General features: G+C 45.5%; 2 protein-coding genes across 2 annotated transcripts; both read left to right on the top strand.

Moving 5' to 3' along the window:
• The first annotated feature begins 17,934 nt into the window (after positions 1-17,934).
• Positions 17,935-19,178, top strand: LOC129592934 (acidic leucine-rich nuclear phosphoprotein 32 family member B-like). The gene is made up of 3 exons (XM_055489091.1): positions 17,935-18,792; positions 18,885-18,941; positions 19,003-19,178. The coding sequence occupies exons 1-3, from the start codon at positions 18,291-18,293 to the stop codon at positions 19,176-19,178; spliced, it is 735 nt and encodes a 244-aa protein (XP_055345066.1). The 5' UTR covers positions 17,935-18,290.
• Positions 19,179-19,557: 379 nt separating this feature from the next.
• LOC129592933 (uncharacterized) lies at positions 19,558-23,566 on the top strand. The gene is made up of 9 exons (XM_055489090.1): positions 19,558-20,391; positions 20,929-21,015; positions 21,137-21,146; positions 21,597-21,781; positions 21,885-22,728; positions 22,795-23,077; positions 23,134-23,337; positions 23,399-23,478; positions 23,538-23,566. The coding sequence occupies exons 1-9, from the start codon at positions 19,558-19,560 to the stop codon at positions 23,564-23,566; spliced, it is 2,556 nt and encodes an 851-aa protein (XP_055345065.1).
• Positions 23,567-26,203: the final 2,637 nt, after the last annotated feature.

Below are 26,203 nucleotides of genomic sequence, written 5' to 3'. Positions count from 1 at the left end.
CGGACGGTTGACCGCGCAGAACTACTGGGCCGCCCACACATTCACAGTCAAACACTGAGAACATCCGCTGGCCGGCACACGTCAGCACTTCCTAATCTCAAATCAATTAGGAGCTTTTTCAGTCTTTGTAACACCCGTCCAGTGCTTTCAAGGTCACATGGCTCAAAGCAGTAATGTCCAACTGGCGGAGATCCACTGTGTCCCAGCGCTGCGGATTGTCAGTAGAGCGAAATGTCTCAAACCTGATTAGATAACCGGGTAATAAATGTATGTGTTTGGACATAAGCAAACTGCTTATGATATCATCTCTTCGGACCGGAACAGAAAGTACGAAAGTAAACAATTCCTTGCAAGGAATTGTTTTACAATTTTATACAATTGTATAAATCAATTTCCGAAGCCATTTTCCATTTATGTGGCATCTTAGCAGACACAGAGATTTGTAGACATGCTGAATAAAGATTTCGTAAGCTTAATTTCTGCATCTCACATAATCGTCCTGCTAAACACTTATAAGAATTTGCGTGTATATTTGACCTCTTTTCGGAACTAGCCCATTTTGATGCGTCCTTTTCTCATGGCTCATTCGAGTAAACACACATATAAACTATGGTATCATCTCATCTCTCTTTCCCAGTGCCGAATATTATGCTTACTGTTACGACATATCTAATAGAAATGAATTCACTCACCACTGAAGAAGAATGCGAATGCTCGTCCATTCGTTGGGATAAGCCAACGTCTGCACCCAGCGTCCATGCATAATCCTGGCTTTTGCATATATCCGTTGAGTAACATGCGTGCAGCGGGCGTTGGCGGCTCTCAGTAAACATCGCCAGTGATCAAGCGGAGTGTCGGTGGAGCGGAAGGCGACATACGGAATGTTGTGATTGGTCATCATATCCAGACGAAACTGATTATCGAATCGTGGGAAGGCCTTCTCGGTTGCCGACAGCGTTGAACTGGCATCCCGGCGCAGTATCTCCTGTGCTGCTGTAGCGATAACTACCCACGCAGGAAAGTTGATCACCGCGAACTTCTCACTTCCGCTCATCAGATCCGTTGGCGTTGTGCACTCGAATGATTCGCTGTGCTGGCTACGACCGATGGTGAAGAGCAAGGACCACGACAGATCCAAGGCATCACCACTTTGCAATATAGCGATAAACGGCGATAAACGATAAACGGTAAGCGAATGCCTTTGGCTTGTAGTATTGTGTTCATGGTTTTCACTTTGCTTTCCAGATCGAACTCGGCTGAATAGTCTCGCCGGTCGTGAAGCAGTAGATCGAACCCGGCTGAATAGTCTCGCCGGTCGGCTGAATAGTCTCGCCGGTCGTGGTCGTGAACCGAACATGCTCGGTGACGGGGTTATCGAGTGTGGTTATCAAGTGACACGCGGCGTAATAATAATCTATGTTAAATTCGTGCCCGCGTGGGGGGCTGCCGCTCGTACGGCGGGGAGCGATGATAATGTGCTGACGGCTGTCGCTATCGTTAAGTAGCAGGAGCCTCCAAAGTGCGCACACTCTGTAAAATAACCGAATAGCGAATAGTTCAGTCATGCAACGGTGGGCAAGCGTTTACGCAATAAAGGTCATGGTCACCCGGGTGCTGCCTAGTCGCTCACCATAAGTACACACATGGGTACAGGTCATCGCTGACCTTTTCATATTGGGCTCATAGGATGCACTTCGGGAGAACTCAGTTCTGCGACAAGAAATGGCTTACAACTTTTGTGTCGCACAACGGCAGCAAAGCATTACATAAGAAACAAAATTTTGCGTGATCGAAGTACCTACGCAACTGCTTAGTGTTTTATTAATTACGTTCCACAAAATTAATTTATTAACCTAGGCCTGAAGGAGCGCATGAAATTTACACTTTTATAAATTCTACTCTCACGTCTCAGTATAACTTCGCGGCGCATGCACCACGCCATTGTCCTGAAACTGCACAATAAAGCATTGATGTGACTTACCGGCGCGTTTGTACCTGCGTATCCACATCCAAATGAATCAGGATGCAAATTATGATGACGGGCTGAAGATCATTAACAGACATTTCTTCCTCGTCTACACATGAGCATGAACTATGGGTTATCGCGAATTCAAACTGACTTGGGTGCAAGAAATGCTCGCATAGGCAAAAGTACGAAACTTTATTTGGATTCAGATTTTTATGTTCTTAATTCAAGCTCTCACTAACCGTATTTCAAGGAGATAAGGAACCCGCGATCGGCCGCGACACTGTTGGGCAAATTCGAATGTTCCGCTAACTGCTCCTTGAGGCAGTTCTGGCAAGATTCTTGTAAAGTATCTGCATCCCAAAGCATACTGCGACCTTCGGGACCACCGTGGACTTCGGCGCAAATAAGGGTGATTAAGTCGCGTCCCGCTCGTATGAACGCTCGACAACCAACATCAAATTGATAATTATTGACACAAGGATGATGTTTAACACACTGGAAGCGCGTGGTATCAAACCGCACAATCTTTCCAAACTGACAATCCATACCGCGGCTCCGGGTTTCAGGACCCAGTCGCATCACGCTGCTCTTAGCCAGAAAATTGGGCATTCTATCCATATTGTAAAGCAGGGTGGCTTGGTCGAAGGCGATGACATGCTTTTTGTAGATTATCCCGGTGCGTTTCCCGAAGAAACTCTGGTCATCGGAGGAATCCAGCATCCGGTGAGCTAACTGGTTCTGATGCACAATGCGGTGAGTCCCCTGATCTATGTTCACAATGCAGAACATGTGGCAGAGGGCGCTTGAGACAGTACACGGCCGAAACACCATCGGTCCACCGTTGCTGTCCGACAGCGCCACGTACAGGCTTGCACCAACATAAGACTGGGAGAAATTTTGCAGGCAGTGATGGGGCCATACATATTGGGAGTGAATCCAGTGGGCTGCGACGCTGCTTGCATCGAAGTCAATAAAGAACTGGTCGCCTTCAATGTCCTGAACGTATCCTAGCCACCACTGCCCGCTGCCCCGCTGCACCATCACGGTGTTCCCGTAGTCAATCTGACGCGCACCCGAGTATAACTGTCGCAAGTACGGTGGCGTCCCGTTTATGGTATTAGTGGTAGAAAATCGGATTGTTTCTCCAAGAAAAGCCTGCATTCTAACGCTCGTTTAAATCCTCTTTGGACTTTGCCGTACGCTGCAACACTGAAATGCGAGGCTGAAAGGTCAAAAACGACCCAGTTGAGGTTGGTTCGTGGCCCATAAAAGGGTTGTTTGAAAAAGCAGTAAAAGCTCCAGCGGTCTTTTGCTTTTTTAGTCGACTTATTTAATAGTAATCATCACACAGTTCTGGTAAAAAGAAATAAACACGCAAATATTTTTCACAACAGCAAAACTCTTGCCAGTTAGATATGTCTGTATGGTCATTTTATTGGGTTAAACTCCGACAAATCCGAAAGCAGCAGAGGCGGATCGTCGGGATCGAATTTCACTGTTTATCTGTGAAGTACGTCGCACATATGGAACAAAGAGCGAAATAAAATTACGTAGTTATTGCTTCAGTTATGTACTGTACTAACCAGGTAAGCTTAATTTCCCCAACCACATAGTGTTGGTTGGGGGTCCCCTCTTTATTGTTACCATAATCTTATCCGTCTTGACATCAACGTGCTTTTCAACGGGTGATCTAGTAAACGCTTCTCTTTTTAGTTTTTACGCCTTCCATTTATTTCTATTCCAAGCATCATAACACCATGAATGCGACTTCGCTGTACTTTCGCAAATTATTCACGGGATAGCGGGAAGTTAACTACGGGAAAACAGTCCTTGTGAAGCGCGACAGCCGCGTTTCATGCAGTGAACACGTGCATGTGCAGGAAGCCACAACCACCTGGACAGTGTTTCCTCAGTGTACCGTGAGAAGTTTTTTATCTTGATCGAAGTGCATCAAACGCCTTTCGTACTACATTGTGGCTTTTAAGTGTTACTTCTAAACACATGCTGGATTCCGCTAGCAGAGCACTGACAGCATGAATGCCTGGGCCCATAACATTGTGTAAGTAAAAAGGAAGTGAGCGTTGGAATTACAGAGAGCCATTAATGGAAATTACAGTTAACACGACCTCGTGTGCACCACTACTACTAGGAGAATACAAGCGGAAAACTGAACCAGATCGGCGGCAAAAAGCGAGTTACAGGAAAAACGTGGTAGTCCAAAAATCCTTCGACAACAAAACCCAGGACTGCCGGTCAGCAGAGCCTAAAGCCGATCATGTATTTCATTAAACAGAGGGTTAGTCTTTGTAGCCGATCATGTATTTCATTAGTCTTTGTAGCATCCATCTAATGCCTTCAAGGTTGCGTGGCGCAAAGTAGAAGTGTCCAGTTGGCGGAGGTCCATCGTGTCCCAGCGCTGTGGATTGTCAGTAGAGCGAAAAGTCTCAAACCTAATCCGATAAGCTGTTATTATGCGCTGGACACAGCGACATAGGCAAACCGCCGCTAATATTTTTGTTGAAGCAAGAGCTGGTAAAAAAAACGCTTCTATGTATTGATAAATCAGTTATTACGACTTACATCTACACCATATCACCATTATACATAAAGCTAGGTACTGATGCAGATTGCTGAGTAGATGTTTATTTATTGAATATTTATTTATTAAAAATCAACCGGTGCTGCAGATTTGCAGAATACCACAGAACAAAATTAATAACTTCACTTACAGCTGAAGGAACACACGGATGCTTGCCCATTCTTGGGGATAGGCCAACGTCTGCACCCAGCGCCCATGCATAACTGCGACCTTTTCATATATCCGTTGAGTAACATGCCTACAGGCAGCGTTGGCGGCGTTCAGTAAACAACGCCACTGTTCGAGCGGTGTATCGGTGGAGCGGAAAGCGACATTCAGAATGCTGCAATTGGTCCTGATATCTGGACGAAACTCATCATCGGCTCGGACTTTCTCGGTTGCCGGGAGCGTCGATCCGACTTCCGGGGCAAGTATTTCCTTTGCGGTTTGGGCAAGAACTATCCACGCAGGGAAGTTGAGCACCACCATCTTCTCACATCCGCTCATCAATTCTTCTCGCGTTGGGCTCTCGAACAGCTCCCTCTGGTAGCTGCGAGCAAAGGCCATACGCATAAACCGGGGCAGATCCGAGTAGTCGCAGCTCTTTAAAAGAATGTACGGTAAGCGGATGCCCTGGGCTTGTAACACTGTGTTGATGGCCCGCACTTTCATTTCCAAATTAATGCCTACTGCATCGTCTACACGGTCGTGAAGCAGTCCCACCGACCGGACGTGCTCGGTGATGGTGTTTTTGAGTGCGATCATCAAATGGTATGCGATATAATAATAAGTAACGGTATACTCGCGGTCAAACTGGTGACTGGTGTGCGATGGGCGGGGAGCAAGAATTATGTGCCGGTTGCGGCATCTAATCAATACAAGCCTCCAAAGCGCGCACACTCTGTAAACGAGCATATCCCTAATTATTCTGTTACGACATTTCGTCTAGGATAGAGCAAGTAAGTTTTAAACAAAGGTGAAATTGTTCTTAGAAGCATACAGAAGGCTTATTAATAAACTGACAGGAAGAATGCCGGTTTTTTTCGCAATGTGATATGAAAATTATTTGAAGAACGATCTGATGTAACTTGCCGGCTTGTTCGTGTTTGGCTATCCACATCCAGATGATTCAGGATACACGTTAGAATTAGGGGCGGGAGATCATTGATATACGTTTCTTCTCCATCTGTAAGAACCAGCAGAATAAATTTACTGTTTTCAAGTCAAATAAACTGCGAACAAATCTCAGGGATGCATGTGCACCTTGTATGCATTTTCTATGAATTACCTAACCATTTGTAACTCACCATATTGGGCAGAACCGACGAGCCAGCGATGAACCTTGACGATGCTGGGCAATTCTGACTGCCCCTCTAGCCGCTGCCTGAGATAGTTCTCGCAAGCATCTGTCAGGGAATTCGCCGTCCAGAACATACTGCGGCCGTCCGGGTCGCCGTGGACCTCGGCGCACACAAAAGTGATCGTGTCACCCCCCACTCGGACAAACGCTCGACAGCCGAGATTAAGCCGATAGTAACCAAAACCGTGAGCGTTAAGCCGGTGATCACAACACTGGAAATAAGTGGACCCAAGCCACTCAAAATTCTCGAACCGACAATTTGCATTGCATATCAGGTCCCGAGGACCCCGCGCTAATTGACAACCGCTAATCAGAATCTTGGGCACGATATCCATATTGCGAATCAAGCCGGCTTTATCAAAGTGAACGGCGTGCTTTTATACAAAATCCCGGTGCGTCTCCCGAAGAAACTACCCCCATCGCCGGGCACCGGCACTTGTGTGGCAAACCGACTTCCATGCACAATGCGGTAGCCGGCAGGCTGTATGCTCGCTCCGTCGCTGCTCCCATTGCCCACGTTCACGACGCAGAACATATTGTACAGGTAGCTTACGACGGTACACAACCGGAGTACCATCGGTCCGCCGTCGCGGTCCGACACCGCCACATGCAGGGTTGCGCCTATGAATACTTCGAAGAAATGGTGGATGCAGTGATGTGGCCAGACATGCCGAGAATGAATCCATACCGCTGGGACGCTGCTGGTATCGAAGTCGATGAAGAAATTATCGTTATCAATATCCTGAACGTATCCCAGCCACCACTGGCCGCTGTCACGTTGCACCAGCACTGTGTTTCCGTAGTGCACCTCGCGTGCAGTAGAGTACAGCTGGCGAAAGTACCGTGCTGTTCCGTTCATAATGGAAATGTCGGTGAAATTGCAAATTTAAACCGCAGACGCTAGAATAATCTTATTGATGCAATGCAGAGCGAGAAGCAAAATGCGCCGTAAAAACTCAACTGAATGAATTAAAAATTTGGTGCACTATTCCAACAGGATTCCATAAGGTAATATCTTGTATTAAGGAGTTATTGCAGTTTACGTGGTGTGCTACCGGGTATCTGTCCGGTTCGGCCTCTCGCGTTACCTCTGCATGGCTAGCTCATTTGGTCAGTCGGTGTAGAACTTCGAACGCCGCAATGCAGAACGGTTCCGTGCCTGTGCTCTGTCTGGCTGTCCTTTTGTCTGCCAGGCTCAGCCGGGTCTGTTGTTTTGCCATGCCATGAAGAAGTTTGGCCATTGAAGACAGTCTAGAAATGTCTGAAATCTGGCTATTGTATGTTAACATGAAATAGGAGTGCAAATAAAACGCAATCAATCAGCTCAACAATAATAATAAAAAGCTTATCTGCACGGAGAAAAACAATTTGAGAAAACAGTGTTTAACACAAACTACAAAGTAAGAAACATTATGCTTCCGTTCGTACCTAGACAGGCAGTATAATGTTTTGGCCATTTGCCGCGTTTGCTGGCGGCAGTTACATAATCATCAGGCGATGTATGTACTATGCACATCGACAAGGAAGTTCAACTGTGCCAGTTGTACTAGACAAGCTGCATTGATAAGTTCATTAACAAAACGCTATAAACTGCACAAATTCTATTATCCCGTTATTGCTCGGCACTCGCCCGCGTTTATGGACCTTTCCCGCGGCAGCAGTTTCTACGTTTTTTTAAGTAACTTTGAACACGATACAAGCGAAAACAAGCACGACAGGAAACAACAGAAAAACCGCAATGTCATTCGAACGCACAACTAATCGGTTCAACAAGTAAGACTTGATTGCCCCGAAAATCATCGAAACTTTGTTAAAGGCAGCTTTAGTTCGCATAGCATGCATCCAGTGCTATCAAGGTCGCGTGGCTCAAAGCGGGGATGTCCAGCTGACGAAGGTCCGTCGTGTCCCACTGCTGTGGGTTATCCGTGTCGCGGAAGCTCTCAAACCTGCATAGATAAACTTAACTACGTGTACGACAAATGCGAATTGCTACCAGTGTTCTTCCCGCTAATAGCATAACTGAATCCATTCCCTTAACTAATACTTTCTTACTCAAAGGGCTGCATATGTGATTTCAAAACAGTCACGCAAAAATTGCGGCAGGCCGGGATTTAACCTAATATCGTAGTCCAGAGTTCGAAGTAGCTATTTCGCATGTCACCGTAATATTTAAGGCAACATAGACGTCGGCTGTCGACATTGTACACAAGAGTAAATACTGCGGCAGAACGGCCTTTAACATAAAAAATATTACGCTATGATATGAAGTAACAAAAAAACTCATACTTACAGCCCAAAAAATTTGCGGATGCCAGTCCATCCATGGGGATATGCCAGTGTCTGCACCCAGCGTCGATGTACCGCAGCTACTTTCTCATAGATCCGCCGGGCGACAGGCGCACAGTTGGCGTTGGTCGCGGTTACCAAACAGCTCAAATGATCGACCGGGGTGTCAGTAGAACGGATGCGCAAACAATGAATACTCGCATTCGGCATAACGTCCAAAGGAAAATAGAGGCGGTTATCTTTGTACAGAAAGGCTTTCTCGGCTGCCGGTAGCGCGAGCTATATTCCCCGAGCTACTCGAGTGATAACGTCCCAAGCAGGGTAATTGATCAGGACGAGTTGATCGCACACACTCAACAGCTGTTTCGAGGCATGATAATCAAACGGGGGATTGTGCTCCTTGGAATGCCTGGGCAATAACAAGAAAAACGGCTGCTTAACGGAAGCACAGGTGTTTTTGATCGTAATTAGAGGTAAATGGAGGCCTTTCGCTTGCAGAAGACGCTGTAAAGTCGATACGCTGGTATCCAGCTCGTCCGTCTGGTCAGGGTGTTCCTGGTCGTGCAGGAGTACCAACGAGCGAATTTCCGCAGTGACAGTGTTATGGAGTGTTGTTATAAAATGGTATGCCAGGTAGTCAAAATTCACTGGAAACTCGAACTCCCATGGGTTAGTGGCGTACGTTCGCCGAGGGGTGATGAGAATGTGCCGTTTGCTAACACTAAGCAAAACCAGCCTCCATAGCATGTTCACCCTGCAAGGGAACAACGAGAGTCAGAATTTCAGTAACAAGAAGTGTGAAATAAGTTGTGGTATTCGATGCTGGTGTAAAGATGGTTTCATCAGTTGACAACTCTTCAAAGCCTGCACATAGCAGTTTCCCTTACGCGCAGCTGTACAGGTTTGAGCAACTGTTAGAGCTCTATTAGAATCAATAAAGCGGCACATGTGAAGCACCAGTGCACAACTGAATACTTTCATCCTGAAAACATCAGTCACAACTCACGATTCTATGCGTGAGTCAGCGTGACTGAGGTAGTGCTGCTATGAAAAAATGCATTTTTAACATTGCAGTTAATGGCGTTGTCCGTATTAACCTTTCGCAACATTAGTACAGTTATAAACTTTCCCCAGATTAACCAGACCCATTACCGCCATTTACCGGTGTAGCCGTATTTGGGTATGCACATCCAGATGAAGCAAGATACCCGACAAGACCGGGAGCGGTAGATCATTAAGGGACGTCTCTTCTATACCTGAAAGCATCCAGACAACTACTGTCTACTACTGCTTAAAGGCATTTGGTGCTTGTTACTATAAAATTTTTAGAGCACGTTGTTTCCCGCAAGAGCTAGAGAAAAAATTTTGTATGAATGTCCTTTAATTCCATTGAGCACGTTGTAACTTACCATACTGGACGGCGCCAAGAATGCCGCGATCAGCCTCGACAATCCTGGGTAATTTTATTTGCTCCGCTGACTGCTCCTTGAAATATATTCCACAAACGTTTTTCAGGGTACTGGCATTCCAAAACATACTGCGACCTTGCGGGTCGCCGTGGACTTCCGCGCAGACGAACGTGACCGTGTAGTGCCCCGCTTGCATAAACACTCGACAGCCGACATCAAACTGATATTGACGATGATGCTGATGGCACTCGAATCCAAAGGTGTCAAGCCACGTATGCCTCCAGAAACGACAATGCTTACCACACAGCTGGTTCCCAGATGCCCGTCGATCCAGTGTCAATCGGCAAAGGTTTACCAAAAACCTGGGCATCAAATCCAAAGTGCGAAACAGGCTGGCTCTGTCGAAACGGATGACATGTTTCCGGTACAGGATCCCAGTTTGCCTGATGAAAAAACTCTCCCCATTACCGTGTTCCGGCATTCGTTCGGCCAGATGTCTCCAATGCACGAGGCGGTAGTTGACCGGTTTGTTGTGTTCTCCGTCCGATACACCACTATTCTCACTGACAACGAAGAACGCATAAGATGGATTGCGCAAGATAGTACACGATCGGAATATCATCGGACCGCCCTGGCTGTCCGGCAGCGCCGCTTGTAGGGTAACGCCAACATGTGCATCGGAATAATTGTAGGGACAACGGTGCGGCCAGAGATGTCGAGAATGAATCCATTCGGCTACTGGCATCGAAATCAACGAAGAACTGGTCGTCGTCAATATCCTGAACGTATCCCAACCACCATTGGCCGTTGTCACGCTGAACCAGCACTGTATTTCCGTAGTTTATTTCGCGCGCACTGGAGTACAGCTGGCGATAGAACCGCGGCGTCCCGTTCATGTTGACAAAGAATTTGGAATGGATTGCTGGCCGAAAAAGCTCGTTACCACCTTTCAGTGTGCTGCCTTTAAAAATGTGGAATTGGTAGAACTCAGCTAAAATTAGTATTGCGAGCGTGCACAGGCTCTGTGCAAACTGCAAAGTGAATGGCAAAAGGGGTCACCTTTGTTTCGGTCTCTTGCAGTATCTCTATGACCTGTATATCCAGTTCAGTTCAGCTTCGGCAGCAGGCACACATTGCATTTTGTGGTCTGCTGTCTTTCCTGTCTGGGCATTACATGGAACAGTGGCCAGACTAAACGTGCCGTGTACGAAAGATCTAGCCGAATTAAAAGCAACGGCAAAGTACAGCTTTGTTTTATATGAAAGCAGAAAAAGATTTATTTTGATACAGCCTTGCTCAGCCAAGTTGGGACAGATTTTACAAAAAATTAATGTATGTTCGTCGTCAACAAATAATTATTTAACTTTTATAGGTTTGTCGTATGTGTCCAGCTTCTAACTCATTCGGAGTTCTTCCGTTGAGACCGTGATGTGAAATGCAGTAACGTCAAAATTATAGCCGACCCGCATAAAAATTCGCTCCGACTCGTTTTCCATAGAATGGTTATGGTTCCTCTCGCTAAAAACTTGAAACAAAATTTCATTGAAGCTATACCAAAAAATGATTAGCTTTCCAGGTAATTCTGCTACACCTGACAACGGTATACACGGCATACACCTGACAATACCCGATTTCCACAGATCCTGCGTGACCTTTGTAATTTGAATTGGGGAACTGCCGAAGTAGAGGGTGACCTTCTTTGCCCAACCGTCGAACAGCGACGAAACATCAGAAATGATCAGTTAGGATAAAATCTCGTTCAGTAGGTGCCGTATGTTAACTTTAGCTTGTTCATTTACTAAATACATAATCCGGAAATGTTACGTTTAAAAAAATTTCAAAGCAACGTTGATTTTTTTGGCCGCAGCTTTCTTATGCATTCTTGTGTTTTAACACCGGAAACAGCATTACGAAATGACTGACGGTTGCGTCCTACCACGACCGTGGAATGTCGAAACAGTACTAAAAAGCAAGGGAATGTAATTATAGTGAAGAACGGCCGTGATCAGTTGGCTGATGCTTTGCTGGAAATTAACCACAGCTCTGGCACTGGACCTTTGGCGTGGGCGTCGATGTCTGCGATAATGCCTGTTTGTCAGCAGTGTGTGATGATCAACTACGACGCTTCGGAAGCCATCATCAAATCTGCGTCGGAGAACTTGTATCCGGACAATGAATCGGCATTGCCATCGTCTGCGGCGTTTGTGCGCTGTGGTATGCGGGAAGGAAGCCGCGATGTTATTATTCCAGTTCTACGCTTTCGGTTCGTGCAGTCAATCGCAGATAGTGTCGAACTTCCGCAGATAGTGCCGTTAACGCCAGTTTTGTTGCGAGTTTTTCGCAAAGGTTACAGCGATCCTTGTGCGGTGAATACAGACGTTGTTTATCCGTATCAGTGGACCGGAAAACGGATTTTCCCGCGCTTGTAAGTTGTATTTGCACTGACATGATGTACAGTAATTACCTAATTTAATTACTAACTCTGGATATTCTACAGTACAGCGCGCAAAATTAAAGGGCGTTATGGAATGAAAACATTTTCTCTGACCATTTCTCTGTCTACAGTGCCTGACTCATACGATTTTACTTTAAGTGTAGCGGCGCGTTCAGTAACTCGATAAACGTACTTACAGTTTGATGCACCAACAGTCTGGATTAAATTCTACGGACAATCAATGAACACTAATCGGTGTTTGAGCTAGCCGACTTCTAAGTATTCCAGTTTGATGGTAAGAAGTGGTAAAGGTGACTCGGTACTGGTTCTGATAATTAGTACTAGTAATATATTTGGCAATAGCCGCCCCAGCTGCAGTAATCGCAAGCGCTGGCACACTACTTGATGGTTAAAATTCTGATAACTGCCTCTGTAAAACAGGGAAATATTATTATCTCCACTGACGTCTTAACTTTGCGCACAGCTGCAACCAAACAAACGTTACGAAATCCTTATACATTTGTACGGTATTAAGGGAAACTCCTCTCTATTTAATGAAGAAAGCAGAGGATCATTAATTCGAATTAACATTAAAAAGACCGTAAAGAAACGCCAATATGTGAATGATACCAACAAAACGTAAAAAGTCGGCAACAACAAATTATAGAAAAAAATTCTTTACATCCAGATACACAGCAGTCGAGAGCGAATTCCAGGGCTGCAGATAAACAGAAGCGATCATCTTCAAACAAATTTTACTAAACACAGCTTTAGTCTTTGTAGCATCCATCCAAAGCCATCACAGTCACATGGCTTAGAGTAGAAATGTCCAACTGCCGGAGATCTATCGTGTCCCAACGCTGCGGATTATCATTAGTGCGAAAAGTCTCAAACCTAGTTGGATAACCAATTGCTGTGTATATGCATAGTTATGAGTTATCTTAGACAAATTGTTACTCATAGGTATTCTGTTAGTTCGGCCCCGAACTGGAAAAATAAACTCTTGCGCAAATCAATTCTTAAAGCTAAGACTTACCGCTCTGCATGAGATTTATGCAGAATGGCAATTAGTTAATTGCATATAATTAAAATTTCCGCTAAAGAGTTTGCAAAAATATTTTTTGTGTGTTAAGGCGGCGGCTGGGTGTTCGCTGGACAACCAGGATCTGGTCTCTAGTCCTATCTTATATATTTCAACCATATTCTCCCTGGTACCACCTTCTATGAATAAATCTACATCCAGTGGTCTTATTCGGGACATTCCATTATTCTGCAACACTGCGGGTGTACAAAATATCTAATACAAAACAATTTTACTCACAGCCGAAGAAAGGTGCGGATGTTTGTCCATTCATTGGGATAGGCCAACGTCTGCACCCAGCGCCTATGCATAACTTTAACCTTTTCGAATATTTGTTCGGGAACATGCGTGCAGGTAGCGTTGGTCGCAGCCAGTAAACTACGCCAATGATCGAGGGGCGTGTCGGCAGAGCGGAAGTGGACAGAAGGAACAGCGCCCAGGCTAAGCTGAATATCGGTTTGAAGCAAGACCTTTTCACTTGCCGGCAGCGTCGAACCGACATCCCGGAGTAATATTTCCTTTGCGGCTTCGGCGATGACTTCCCACGCAGGGTATCTGAGCACCACCATCTTCTCACATCCGCTCATCAACTCTTTTGGCCCGCAGCACTCGAACGCCCCACTGTATTGGCTGCGACCGAAGTGTATGAGCAAGGACCACGGCAGGCCCCTGGGATCATTGTTTTTCACAATGACAATCGGTAAGCGGATGCCTTTGGCTTGCAAAACGGTATTCACCGTCCGCATTTTGCTGTCCAGATCGATCTCGGCTGAGTTTTCTCGCTGGTCTTGAAGAAGGGCCACCGAGCGAACATGCTCGTTGATGGTGTTATCGAGCGTGGTTATGAAATGGTATGCGCCATAATAAAAGTCAACGGGATACTCGCGGCTGCACTGGCGACTGGCGTATGTGGGGCGGTGGGCAATAACGATGTGCCGTTTGCGGCTGTTAATCAATACAAGCCTCCACAGAGCGCACACTCTGTAAACGAGCAGATATACTGTTTTCGACTCTCGCCCCTCGACGAAAAATAAATCTCAAACGAACTTAAAGTTAGTCACACAAGCAAGAAAACATAAGCTCACAGAAGGCTAGGATAGATCTGAAATAAAATGTTGCTTACGGGTTAGTGTGAGGATGTAATTACGTTACATTTTATCGCCCACGAAAGTTTTGATCGGGTTAAAAACGGGAGTTTTAGCGTAGTCAAAACTGCTGAAGCAACCATTACGATCGGCTAGCTGACTATTTTCATGCGCGGCTGTCAAAGGTTTTTAGTCCGGTGGTGTAAATGGATGGGAATTTGACTGGAGACCGTTATTGTCGTAAAGCGATAAGAAAACCAAGGAATATTAAACCGATCCGAAGTAACTTGCCGGTGTATTCGTATTTGGGTGTCCACATCCAAATTAAGCAGGATACAAGTCAGAATTACGGGCGGAAGATCATTTATGGACGTTTCCTCCTCATCTGTAACGACCACCAGATATATTGTAATGTTCTCAAGTTAATCAAGCTACGAAAAGTTCTCGGTGAAGCAGTATAAGGTAGCGTTTTCTCCATGCGCACATTTTCTGCGATTTAGTTTAACTCGAACTGACCATATTCGAAAGTACCAATGAGTCCGCGACGAGCCTCGACAGTGGTGAACAGTTTTGACTGTACCGCTGGCTGCTGGCTGAGATATTTCTCGCAAGCCTCTTTCAAGGAGTCCTCCGTCCAAAACATACTGCGACCTTCCGGGTCGCCGTGGATTTCGGCGCAGATAAAAGTGATCGTGTCACATCCCGCTCGTGCAAACGCTCGACAACCGAAATTAAATTCATAGTAACGATGAAAGTGATCAGGACAGTGGAAATAAGTGGTGCCAAGCCACACACACTTTTCGAACCGACAATTTTCACCGCATTTCAGGTCACGAGGACCCAGCCTTAACTGACAACTGTTAATCAGAATTTTGGGTATGATATCTATATTGCGACACAAGCTGGGTTTTTCGAAGCGGAATGCATGCTTTTTATAGCAAATCTCGGTGCTTCCCCCAAACAAACTACCCCCATCACCGGACACCGGCACTTGTGTGACAAACTGACTTCGATGCACAATGCGGTAGCCGGCCGACAGTACGCGCTCGCCGTCTTTAGTCCCGTTACTCACGTTCACAACGCAGAACATATGACACAAGGTGTTCGCGATTGTACATGGCCGAAGCACCATAGGCTCGCCGTTGCTGTCCGACACCGCCACTTGCAGGGTCGCGCCTGTAGGTACTTCGGAGAAATTGTGGATGCAGTGATGCGGCCATAGGTGTCGAGAATGAATCCATTCCGCTGGGACGCTGCTGGCATCGAAGTCGATGGAGAAATGATCGCCGTCAATATCCTGAACGTATCCCAGCCACCATTGGCCGCTGTCACGTTGCACCAGCACTGTGTTTCCGTAGTGCACCTCGCGTGCAGTAGAGTACAGCTGACGAAAGTACCGTTTTGTTCCGTTCATAGTGGAATTGCTGCAGAAAACGTAAACTTAAACCGCAGAAACACTCGCATAGTTTTATTAATGCAATACACAGCGATAAGCGAAATGTGTTGTTCAATACTATTGAATAAATCAAATCAAAATTTGGTGCACTACCCTAGGACCAACAGGATTACTCAATGAAAGACATTGAAAGTTATATGTATGCCGTTATTGCAGTATGTGTGGCATACTGCCGGATCTTTATCCGTTCGGCCTCTTGCGCAACCTTTGCATGGTTTGGTCATTTGGTCGTTCGGTAACTTAAAGCTTCAAACGTAACAATGCAACACCAGCTTAGCGTTGCCTGCGCCCTGACTGGCTGCCCTTTTGCCGGCCTGCCAAGTTGTTGTTTTGCCGTTGAGGAGTTTGGCCATGGCCCATAATTATCTGAAGAAGATGGTCTAGAAATAATATCAGAAATGTAGCGGGACGGCAGTTGCAAGCTGATATGAAACTGGAATGCAAATAAAATGCAATTATTCAGCTCATTACTGGAAATAGAAAGCTTCTCTGCATGTAAAAACATTTTCGGGAATGCAACGTATACGCTAATAACTAATTCAGAAAACAGTGTGCGTCTGTTCACCACTAGGCAGGCCATAAGATGCTGTGCCAGTTCGCTACAATTGCAGGTTAAAGTTTGATCGTCCAGGCGGCATACGCACCTCAACAAGGAAGTTCAAGCTCTACTAGAAAAAGCTTTATTGGAAAAAGCATTAAAAAAACGCTAAGACAACAATGTTTCTATGAATTACCGCGTTATTGCTCGGCCGAGTTTTGGATCTTCACTCCGGATGCACTTTCTGCGCATACCGAAAGGTAAAAAAGGCTTTTAAAGTATTCTTAGGACATGATATAAGGAAAAACAGACGCGGCAAGAGACAAAAACAGAAAAACCACACCGTCATTAAGAGTAATCGGTGCTACAAGTACAAGACTTCCACCGTCCCGAAAATCATCGAACTAAAGGCAGCTTCAGCTGGCATAACATGCATCCAGTGCTATCAAGGTCACATGGATCAAATCGGAGATGTTCAATTGGCGAAGGTCCATCGTGTCCCAGTGTTGTGAGTTATCCGTGTCCCGGAAGCCCTCAAACCTGGTTAAATCAACGTTTACTGTGTGTTCGACATACGGGAGTTGCTGACAATGTTCTCCCCGCTGATTTCCTAATTAAATCCACTCCATTAATCAATACTTTCTTGATCAAAGAGCATTTCTTGATCAAAGAGCATACATATTTTAGAATAGTCAGACAAAAGAGCGGCAAACCGGGAATTAGCCTAATATCGTAGACCAAAACACCGAAGGGCTATTTCCCATTAATATTCACCGCAACACAGACTTCGGGTTGTCGACCTGGTATACACAGGAGAATACCTCAATACAGCGTTTAACATAAAAAGTATTACATTTATGATATAAAATAACAAGATAACTATGATACTCAGTGACTCACAGTCGAAAAAAGGTGCGGATGCCAGTCCATTCATGGGGATATGCCAATGTCTGCACCCAGCGTCGATGAAGCGCAGCTACCTTCCCATAGATCCGCCCGGCGACATGCGTGCAGTTGGCGTTGGTCGCGGCTAACAAATTGCGCCACTGATCAACCGGCGTGCCGTAGAACGGATGCACAAACAAGGAATATTCGCATTCGTCATATTATCCAAATTACACCTGACAAAGTTATCGTTGTACAGAGCTTTATCTTCGTACAGAAAGACTTTCTCGGCTGCCGGTAGCGCCAGCCGTATTCTCCGCGCTACTTCGGCGAAAACGTTCCACGCAGGGTAGTTGATCAGGACGAGTAGATCGCACACTCTCAGCAGTTCTTTCGAAGCGCTACATTCAAACGACCCATTGCACTTATTGGAATAGATGTCCCAGTACAAGAAAAATGGCAGCTTAACGGAAGCACAGCTGTTTTTTATTATAATCAGAGGTAGGCGGAGGCCTTTCGATTGCAGAAGATGACGCATAGTCGATAAATTGGTATCCATCTCGCGCCTCACGTCATGGTGTTCCTGGTCGTGCAGGAGCGCCAAGGACCGAACTTCCGCAGTGACAGTGTTATGGAGTGTGGTTATAAAGCGGTATGCGAGATAGCCACAGTTCATCGGAAATTCGTCCTCCTTTGCGTTAGGAACGTACGCTTGCCTCTGGGTGATGAGAATGTGCCGTTTCCGAAGGTCAAGCAGAAGAAGACTCCATAGCATGCTCAGCAGCACGTAGGTCCCGTCCCTAATAGGAAACGCCCATTCTAGTAAGGACTGTAGCCCATATAATTGGGAAAATGTCTATGGCTACAGTCCTGCGTATGGTGGGATACGGTGTGCAGGTGGCGTAGCAGCTTGCGGGTGGCAGTTAGCACACATGGCCGTCAACCACCGCTTGCATACAGTTACTTACTATCCGATTATTGCATACGAGCCTCCTATGCAACGGCTCGTATGCAAATCGTGGAAATTGTCTTTGTCTTCCGAACTGAGCTACTTTGCACAGGAAATTCTACGTATATAACGCAATGTACACTGTACTGGTATTCATGATAATTTTTAATTATTGTTGTATACTTACACAGTATTGTGCACTTGTTGAGTGTGTGTAGTATTGTACTTTTGGTTACCGTATACTATTCCTCATCTGCACAATGTTTCGCTCTCCTATCTATACTACGATTAACATGTTCGCGTACTTGGCTGACCAGCCCGACGACGCCAAGACCATCATCCTCGATGAATTTCCTTTTAGCGATTTCCTCGACGTGCCGCTCTTGCGCTTTACGAATCTGCGTTGCCTGTCGGCCAATTTTTGTGGAGTGAAGTCGGTCCTTGGACTGCCACCGCTGCCCCACCTGACCCAACTGCAGCTCAACGACAACCAGCTGGGATACAACCCGGACACACCCAATTTCGAGTTGCTGGCAACCGCGACACCGAACCTGAAGCGGCTCACTTTGGCGAACAACGGGATCACCAGCCACGACATTCTGAAGCCTTTGAAAGACTTGCCGGCCCTTTACGCGGTGGACCTTGGCTACAACAGCGTGAACCGCACCCACTACCGCCAGCTCATCGATGCCGTGCCGCAGGTTATGCACTGGGATGAAGACGGTGGAGAGACCGACTGCGACAGCGATGAAGAAATGGAAGGTGAGAAAATTTTCTTGTTATTCCAGTTCCTTGGTTTTCGGTAAGTTCAGTAAAAATGTTTTACTCAGAAAATTTTATGTATTTCGAATCAGGGTCGGACAAAGGCGACGGGGATGAAGAGGATGACGATGCGTCGATGGCCGATTCAGGTAACTGCTCCTTATTACGTTACTTTTTTAAGCTTCGTATAAGTATTCGGGACCTTTGTAGACCGCACTTGGTTGTTGTCGGATGATGACGACGTGGACGTGATCCCAGATTCGGCATCCGAATCGGACATGGACGAAGACGATGACGACGCCATCCGAGATTCGGCATCCGAATCGGACATGGACGCCAGCAGTCACCAGGACGAAGACGCTGACGACGTCATTATGTTGAATTAGTATGGATTTTAGTATTGTTTTGTTATTTCTGTTGTTTTCACTACCCCCACCGGAACCCCCACGGGAATCTTCGCGGACACTAGCTTTTATTCTGCTTTTTGCGCTTGTTTACTTCCTTGTTTTCACTTCCTTGTTATGAATCGTACTACTGAACGCGTACGTGTCCAGTGTGAAATAAAATCTGCTAATTGCATAGGAGGGTGGTATGCAAATCGATGCTTCTCGATGTATAAAATCTGCTGGTCCAAAAATCACTCAAAGTTAGATTCTGACAGTTGAAATTTCGCTCTTGTAATTTTTCGACTCTCAAAAGTCTGCCTTTGTGCAAGTTCATTATTTATAATTTCGTTCTGTCGGATTTTTTACTCTTAAAAAAAGTATGGATTACGACTTATCGGAGGATGACCTTGTTGATGCGGCGGCTTTAGCGGCCTTAGACGACTGGGTCTTGGAAGATGAGGCAATGGTTTTGTCGCATGAAGACATGGTCGATGCTGCCGAGTTGGCAGGCATGAATGACTGGGTTTTTGATGACGTTCAGGCAGGAGGTGGTGGTAGTATCCCTGAGGATTTTCGTGTGGCCGAACATGTTGCTGTCGAGGCCAAAGGGCACCGTTTTTCTAAGACTCACAACATGCGTTTCAAATGGTTTATGGTTAGTGTGCATGATTTGGACGCTATCAGTTTTATTGAAGCGCCTGCTGTAATAGTGGCCGTGCTGGATTATATTCTCGCTACTGTTCTGGAGGGAATAGCTGATCACCAGTATGTTCGTGTGTCGGTGGAGTCAGCGCATTTGTCCTTTCCTATCTGGACGCCTCCGACCTTGCGTTCGCAGTTAACCGTGCAGCGTTGGATGTCAGAAATATCAAAGGTGCTCAACTCCCACCAAGAGTTGGTCATTGGTGATTCGTTTGCGGTCTCTGTGGAACATACTGAGATTCCCTCTGGTCGATGTGTCCGGGATGTCCCAATGTTATTGTATCAGAAGCTGAAGAAGATGAGGTCGGTCATTATGGTCAACAACGACGACGAGATTTGTATGGCCCGCGCGTTTTTAATCGGTAAAGCCTTTGCGGATGGTCGGGAGGATTATGCCAAACACATTGCCAAAGGAAAGAGGGAAATTCTCGCACTGTCCAAGGAACTCATTGAAGATGCTGGCTTACCCATCCGAGAATACACGCTCGCCGACGTTGCGGCCTTCGAAAAGGTACTCCCTGGATATCAAATTGTGGTTGTCAGCACCATGCAAGCTAATAGTATCGTCTACAGTGGAAAACACGAGAAAAAACATATTTGTCTGTTGTTCCATAATCGGCACTTTGACGTATTGACCTCAGTGACGGCATTCTTCAATCGTGCCTATTGGTGTTTTGAATGCAACAAAGGCTACAACGACCGAAGAAGCCATCGTTGCACGGGGCAGTGCAATCAGTGTTTGCGTCCGAGTTGTCCAATGGACACTTCCAATATGCTCTCCTGCCCTGATTGTAAGCGGAAGTTTTATGGACAGTCTTGTTTTGACCACCATAAGTTGGGCCCCAGCACAGAGATGTTATTTCGCAATCGGCGAAGCATCTGCAGTACCGTGAAAATGTGCGACCAGTGCGGATCTGTTTATTCTCTGATGAGACGAAAACCAAGAACGAGTCACCGGTGTGGAGAAAGGTTCTGCAAGACCTGTCGAGAACACGTCGTAGGGGACCATCGCTGTTATATGAAGCCACAAAAATTGGGCCCGTTCCAGAAGATGCAGTACTCCGATGCTCAGTTCTTATTTTTCGACTTCGAGACTTACGTTGCTGACGACGGGCGGCTGTACCCAAATCTTGCAGTAAGTGCAACGCCCGATAGTAAGAATTTTCAATTTTTAATAAAATGTATTAATACTGTAACTGGTTGAGCATTCGTTTATACTTTGAAACACTGGTATTTTTTGATTAATATGTTCACAGAAACTAGACAGTGAGATAACAGATGTAATTTTGCTACCCCCACCAAAACCCCCACCGACAGTCTGTTGTTTTTGTTGCCGCTGTAGGTGGTGCAAAATGACGAAGGCGAAGAGTGGATATTTCCTGGAGAGAATGGACCGATTTTGCGACATCACTGATCAGCTGTGCCGATTTCTCTTCAGCGACGACCACCGTGGCCATTACATTATTGCCCATAATTTTAAAGTAAGTTCTTCGATGGCTGGTTGTTTTCTTAATACAAGGTGCTGTTAATTTGAAGGCATTCGACGGATATTTCATCATGAACTGGCTTCTGACCAACGGTATTGTTGCCCGAGTGATTATGAATGGTGGAAAGATAATGCAACTAGATGTACCGCAGCTGAACATTCGCTTTCGAGACAGCATCAATTTCAACCCGCAAAGCCTGTCAAATGGCCCGCCACGTTCGGTATTGCAGATACCGCTAAAGGCCTTTTCCCACATCGTTTTAATCGCCCTGAAAACTGGGACCAAGTGACGGAGTTCCCTTCCATGGAGGAGTACGGGTACCGGTTTATGAACAAGAAGGACAGAGACTCTTTTAAGAAGTGGTACGAAGAGGAAGTAGCAGCCAAAGACAACACCTTCGACATTTCGCAAAGAGTTTGTCAGCTACTGCAGCAACGATGTAACTGTCCTTCGTAAGTGTTGCCTCCAGTTCCGCAGTCTGTTTTTGGGCATCAGCAGCGGAATTTGTCCATTCTAGTCGTCCATAACCATTGCTGGATTATGTGGTTTGTATTGGCGGACGAATATCCTCAAGGCCAACCAGATCGGTTTGATTCCACCACAAGGATACCACACCAACAGAAACCAGTCCGTCAAGGCACTGAAATGGCTGCAGTGGATGGAGTTAGAAGAGAATCGTCCCATCCAGACCAGAGCCTCAGGAGCAGAGTTCAAAGTTGGACAGTATTTTGTGGATGGATACTCCGCCTCTACCGGCAAAGTTTTTGAATTTCACGGTTGCTGGTACCATGGATGCCCTGAATGCACTGCACCGGACACTATTCATCCTTTCCGAAACCTGCCCATGAGCAAGATTTACGAAGAAACCGTCCAACGGGATGCTCGTATTCGAAGCATGGGCCATGAACTTTGCGTGATTTGGGAGCACGAGTTCGACAGTCTTGTGAAACAAGAGCCGTTTTTCGCAGCCTTCGTTGAAGAAATCACTGTACGACAGCCCATTAATCCCCGGGATGCGTTTTATGGTGGTCGCACTAATGCCACCAAGCTTTTCCATCGCGTGAAGGACAACGAAAAGATTCGCTACTTTGATGTTTGCAGCGAGTACCTTTACGTTAATAAGAACAAGCGCTACCCCATCGGACATCCGACCATCATCATCAAGGACTTCGACGCAATCACCAACTACTTCGGGATAATTCAGTGTGAAGTACTGCCACCAGCAGATCTGAATCTTCCCGTTTTGCCATACCGATCCAACGGAAAGCTGGTCTTTCCTTTGTGCCGCAGTTGTGCACAGGACAAGCAGAACGCACCATGTACACACACGAACGATGAACGGGTGCTCGTAGGAACTTGGTGTAAGTATTGAATGAATTACGCATTTGTAAAACCCCCACATAAACCCCAACGGGAACTTTTTTTAGGTTCGCCGGAGTTACACGCTGCGATTGACCGCGGTTATGTTGTGAAAAAGATATTTGAAGTTTGGCATTTTGAACAGTCCGAAGAGCGATTGTTTGCGGACTACATTGATCGTTTTCTCAAGATCAAAACCGAAGCGAGTGGATGGCCAGCGGATGTCGCTACCGACCTGGAAAAAGAACAGTATCTGCGGGATTTCCACGAACACGAAGGAATTGAGCTGGGGCGCGACAAAATAGAGTCCAACCCGGGAATCAGAGCACTGGCAAAGCTCTGTTTGAATAGGTATTTTTTTGAAATTCTGGTTTCAAAAAGCGCACAATGTCCGCCTTTGTTTGCAGCTTCTGGGGCCGTTTGGGCATGCAGGACAACAAACCAAACACCAAGTACATTTCTTCGCCGGAGGAATTTTACCGGATGCTTCTTTCTGGGGAGTATCACATTCACTCGTGGGACCTGTTTAGTGACGATGTGCTCCAGCTCTCCTACACCAGGGAAAGCCTGTTCGTCGAGCAGAATCCACACGCCAACGTAGTCTTAGCTGCGTAAGTTTCGACTGCCTTTGGGGCACACCGGTGATTCATTGGTGAATTTTTTTGTTTACAGTTTTACGACATGCTGGGCACGCCTTCACTTGTATAATTACATGGAACAAGTGCAGGACACATTATTGTACTTCGACACTGGTAAGACTATTGCTACCTTCTTAATAAGTGATAATGCGTGATCCCACTGTCACGTAAAGATTCTTTGAGCGATATTCGCCTGCGCTAGCCTTCTACTGATCATAAGGGCGATATGCCCATGAATGTTATTATCTGATAGACCGTTCCACTTGTTGCCGTTTTATACCGCGGCTTTTCCATTTTTTCTGACACAGTTACAGCCGTGCAGTCTAATTTCCTTGAACAACAATTTCTGACTCGCATTTGCCGTATCGTTCGTTGCCGCTTATGCGTGTTTTACTAAATACAGCATATTAGGCTATAAAACCGGCCGGTATTCTACCGCCGTGACCTTTCGTTTATTTCGCTCTGCCAATTATTTACGTAACAAATGGTCCTCATTGACTGAGAAACTACCTGTTGGTGACTACAGCCGTCACTCCTTTTGTTACCTCGCCTATTCTCCTGCCGTATGCTGTGTTAATCAGCGACCGTTATTTCCGGCATCGCCGTGCCATTACCTGGCCATCCGGCATTTTCTTTGCGCATTGCCGCAGCATGGACCGGCAACATACCGGAAACGTGAGTCGTGATATTTAATAATCAATAACGTAACGTGCGACGGTTGTCAGCCGTTTGACAGTGCACGTGCATTATATAAGTGCATCACTTTAAAGTGTCTTATATGCCGTCATACGGCTGTGTGCCTTTTACTATTGTTGAAATGTTTGCACCCAATTAATTTCCTTCGTAAATATTTCATTGGCCGTTTTTGAAAAAAAATTAAATATGGTATACGAATTATCACTTGTTCAACGAATTAATAATCAGGTGTATATACATAAGTTGTCACAGACCTATTCTTTCCAAAATAACAATGAATTAGCTGCCTTCTGTAATACTTTCTTTACTCAGTATTCGACTGTATTATATGTCGAGTGGAAAAATCTGGATACTGAAGATACAGGGATTTTGTTTAAAATGCCAATTACGGATTCACTTGTACAGAATATTGTTGATCGTTTGGTATCACTCGGTGGTGCACGCAACGTGTTGCAAATTCCCGAATAAAATAAATCACTAATTTCTTTCTTATAATATTTTCTCATCGCCTTTATTTCGTGCATTCTCGTTTCATGAATATAATTGTTTTGCATCCCTGTGCTTTCTCCCATGCCTCTTTGAAATGTTATTCGACTTTAAAGTTCTTTGTCGCCGTAAATCGGATGGCGTGATCTACTGGCGCTTCTTCCGGGATACAAACCACGCTGACGAAAAAGCTTTTGACTCCTTTTGTGATACCTTTTTCAAAAATAATCCCGAAGCATTACTGATTGACTTTTGACATTCGATCCTATTGGAAGCGGTATTAATGTGCGTGAAGATAGTACGGATGTGTATATCCAAAAATATATTGCGGAAGCAACGTGCCCGTGTTGTAAACATTCTTATGTATGAATTTCCTTTTGCATTCGAATAGTTCTATTTTATGGTTTTATTTTATTCTTTGCAATGTTATGATATGAAATGTTCTTTTCATATAAAATTGTTTCACGTGATGATGCGGGCCGAATAAGTCACAGTGCTTTTGAGACGAAAGAAAGTGATGATGTTGAGGAATTTGGAGATTTTTGTGCTGAAATTTTCCGAACTAATTCAATGGTTCTTTTTGTTCATTGCATCATTCTTGAAACCAGGAGAGCACATTTAGTAGCACCTCGACAAAACCTGGGTGACCTTTATGTTTTCCAATATATAACAGAAACAGTGTGTCCTTGCTGTAACATGTTATTGGTAAATGCGCACCGACACAATTCGCACCGATTGTGATATTTCCTCTTTTCTCTTTTTATGTAGTTTCATGTTTTGACAATTTGTGTATCTTTTTATTTCCTTTGATTGTTTCTGTCATATTTCTAAAAACAAAGTATATATTCATATTTCACGGTTATGCTCGATAGAGCTACATTTTATTTTTGTACGCCTCCTTTTAGGCAGTATAAATATTATACTGCATATAATATACAACATGTGTGTTACCAAATGACCTTTCTTTTCCCCAAACGCGATCCATTCTATGTAAAAATTCGTGAATCGCTACCACGGGATGAATCATCCCGGCATGTTTACTTGGTAAAAATTCTTACCAAGATTGTTGGCTGTTGTTGTGCGAAACCGGATGACAAAAGCTGATAAGTCAGCTGTGCCCTGTTTTTGTTAATTCTTCTTTCGGTGATCTGTCCGATAAGTTCCTGTTGGACAATCATGGCACCAATCCCACTTCCTGTTTTGCTACTTTTCTCATAATAATTCGTCCTTGCCGCGTGATAACTTTTCAGTAATCAGATTCATTCAACCTGGATCCGGAGTATAGCTCCGATTCCACGGTCGATAAATTCTGGCGAGAGCACCGTAGTAAGAAGCCTGAACCGAACCTTCCTGGGAACGTCGTTGAGTCATTATCGGACTCCGACCCGCCCAACATTGATCAGCCAGACTTACATAACACGGCTTTCTACGAACCGCATGAAGTGAGTTTTCATCCGGTCTTGCCCTTTAGTCAGACCATTGAGTCACTATCGTCGTCTCCCACGGGGTACCTCCTTCGCTCCGCAGTGACCCAGAACCTGAGCTGGACAGAAGTGAAAGGTCGGCTTTCTCTTGTACGTAAGCAGAATCGTAAGCCTCGACGGGCCATTACTAAGCCCGACTATATCATGGCACCAGGCGACGAGGATGACGCTAA

This window comes from Paramacrobiotus metropolitanus, unplaced genomic scaffold (genome assembly GCF_019649055.1).
Source record: "Paramacrobiotus metropolitanus isolate TYO unplaced genomic scaffold, Prichtersi_v1.0 Parri_scaffold0000057, whole genome shotgun sequence".
Lineage (NCBI taxonomy): Eukaryota > Metazoa > Tardigrada > Eutardigrada > Parachela > Macrobiotidae > Paramacrobiotus > Paramacrobiotus metropolitanus.
This window is presented reverse-complemented; position numbering and strand designations above follow the sequence as displayed.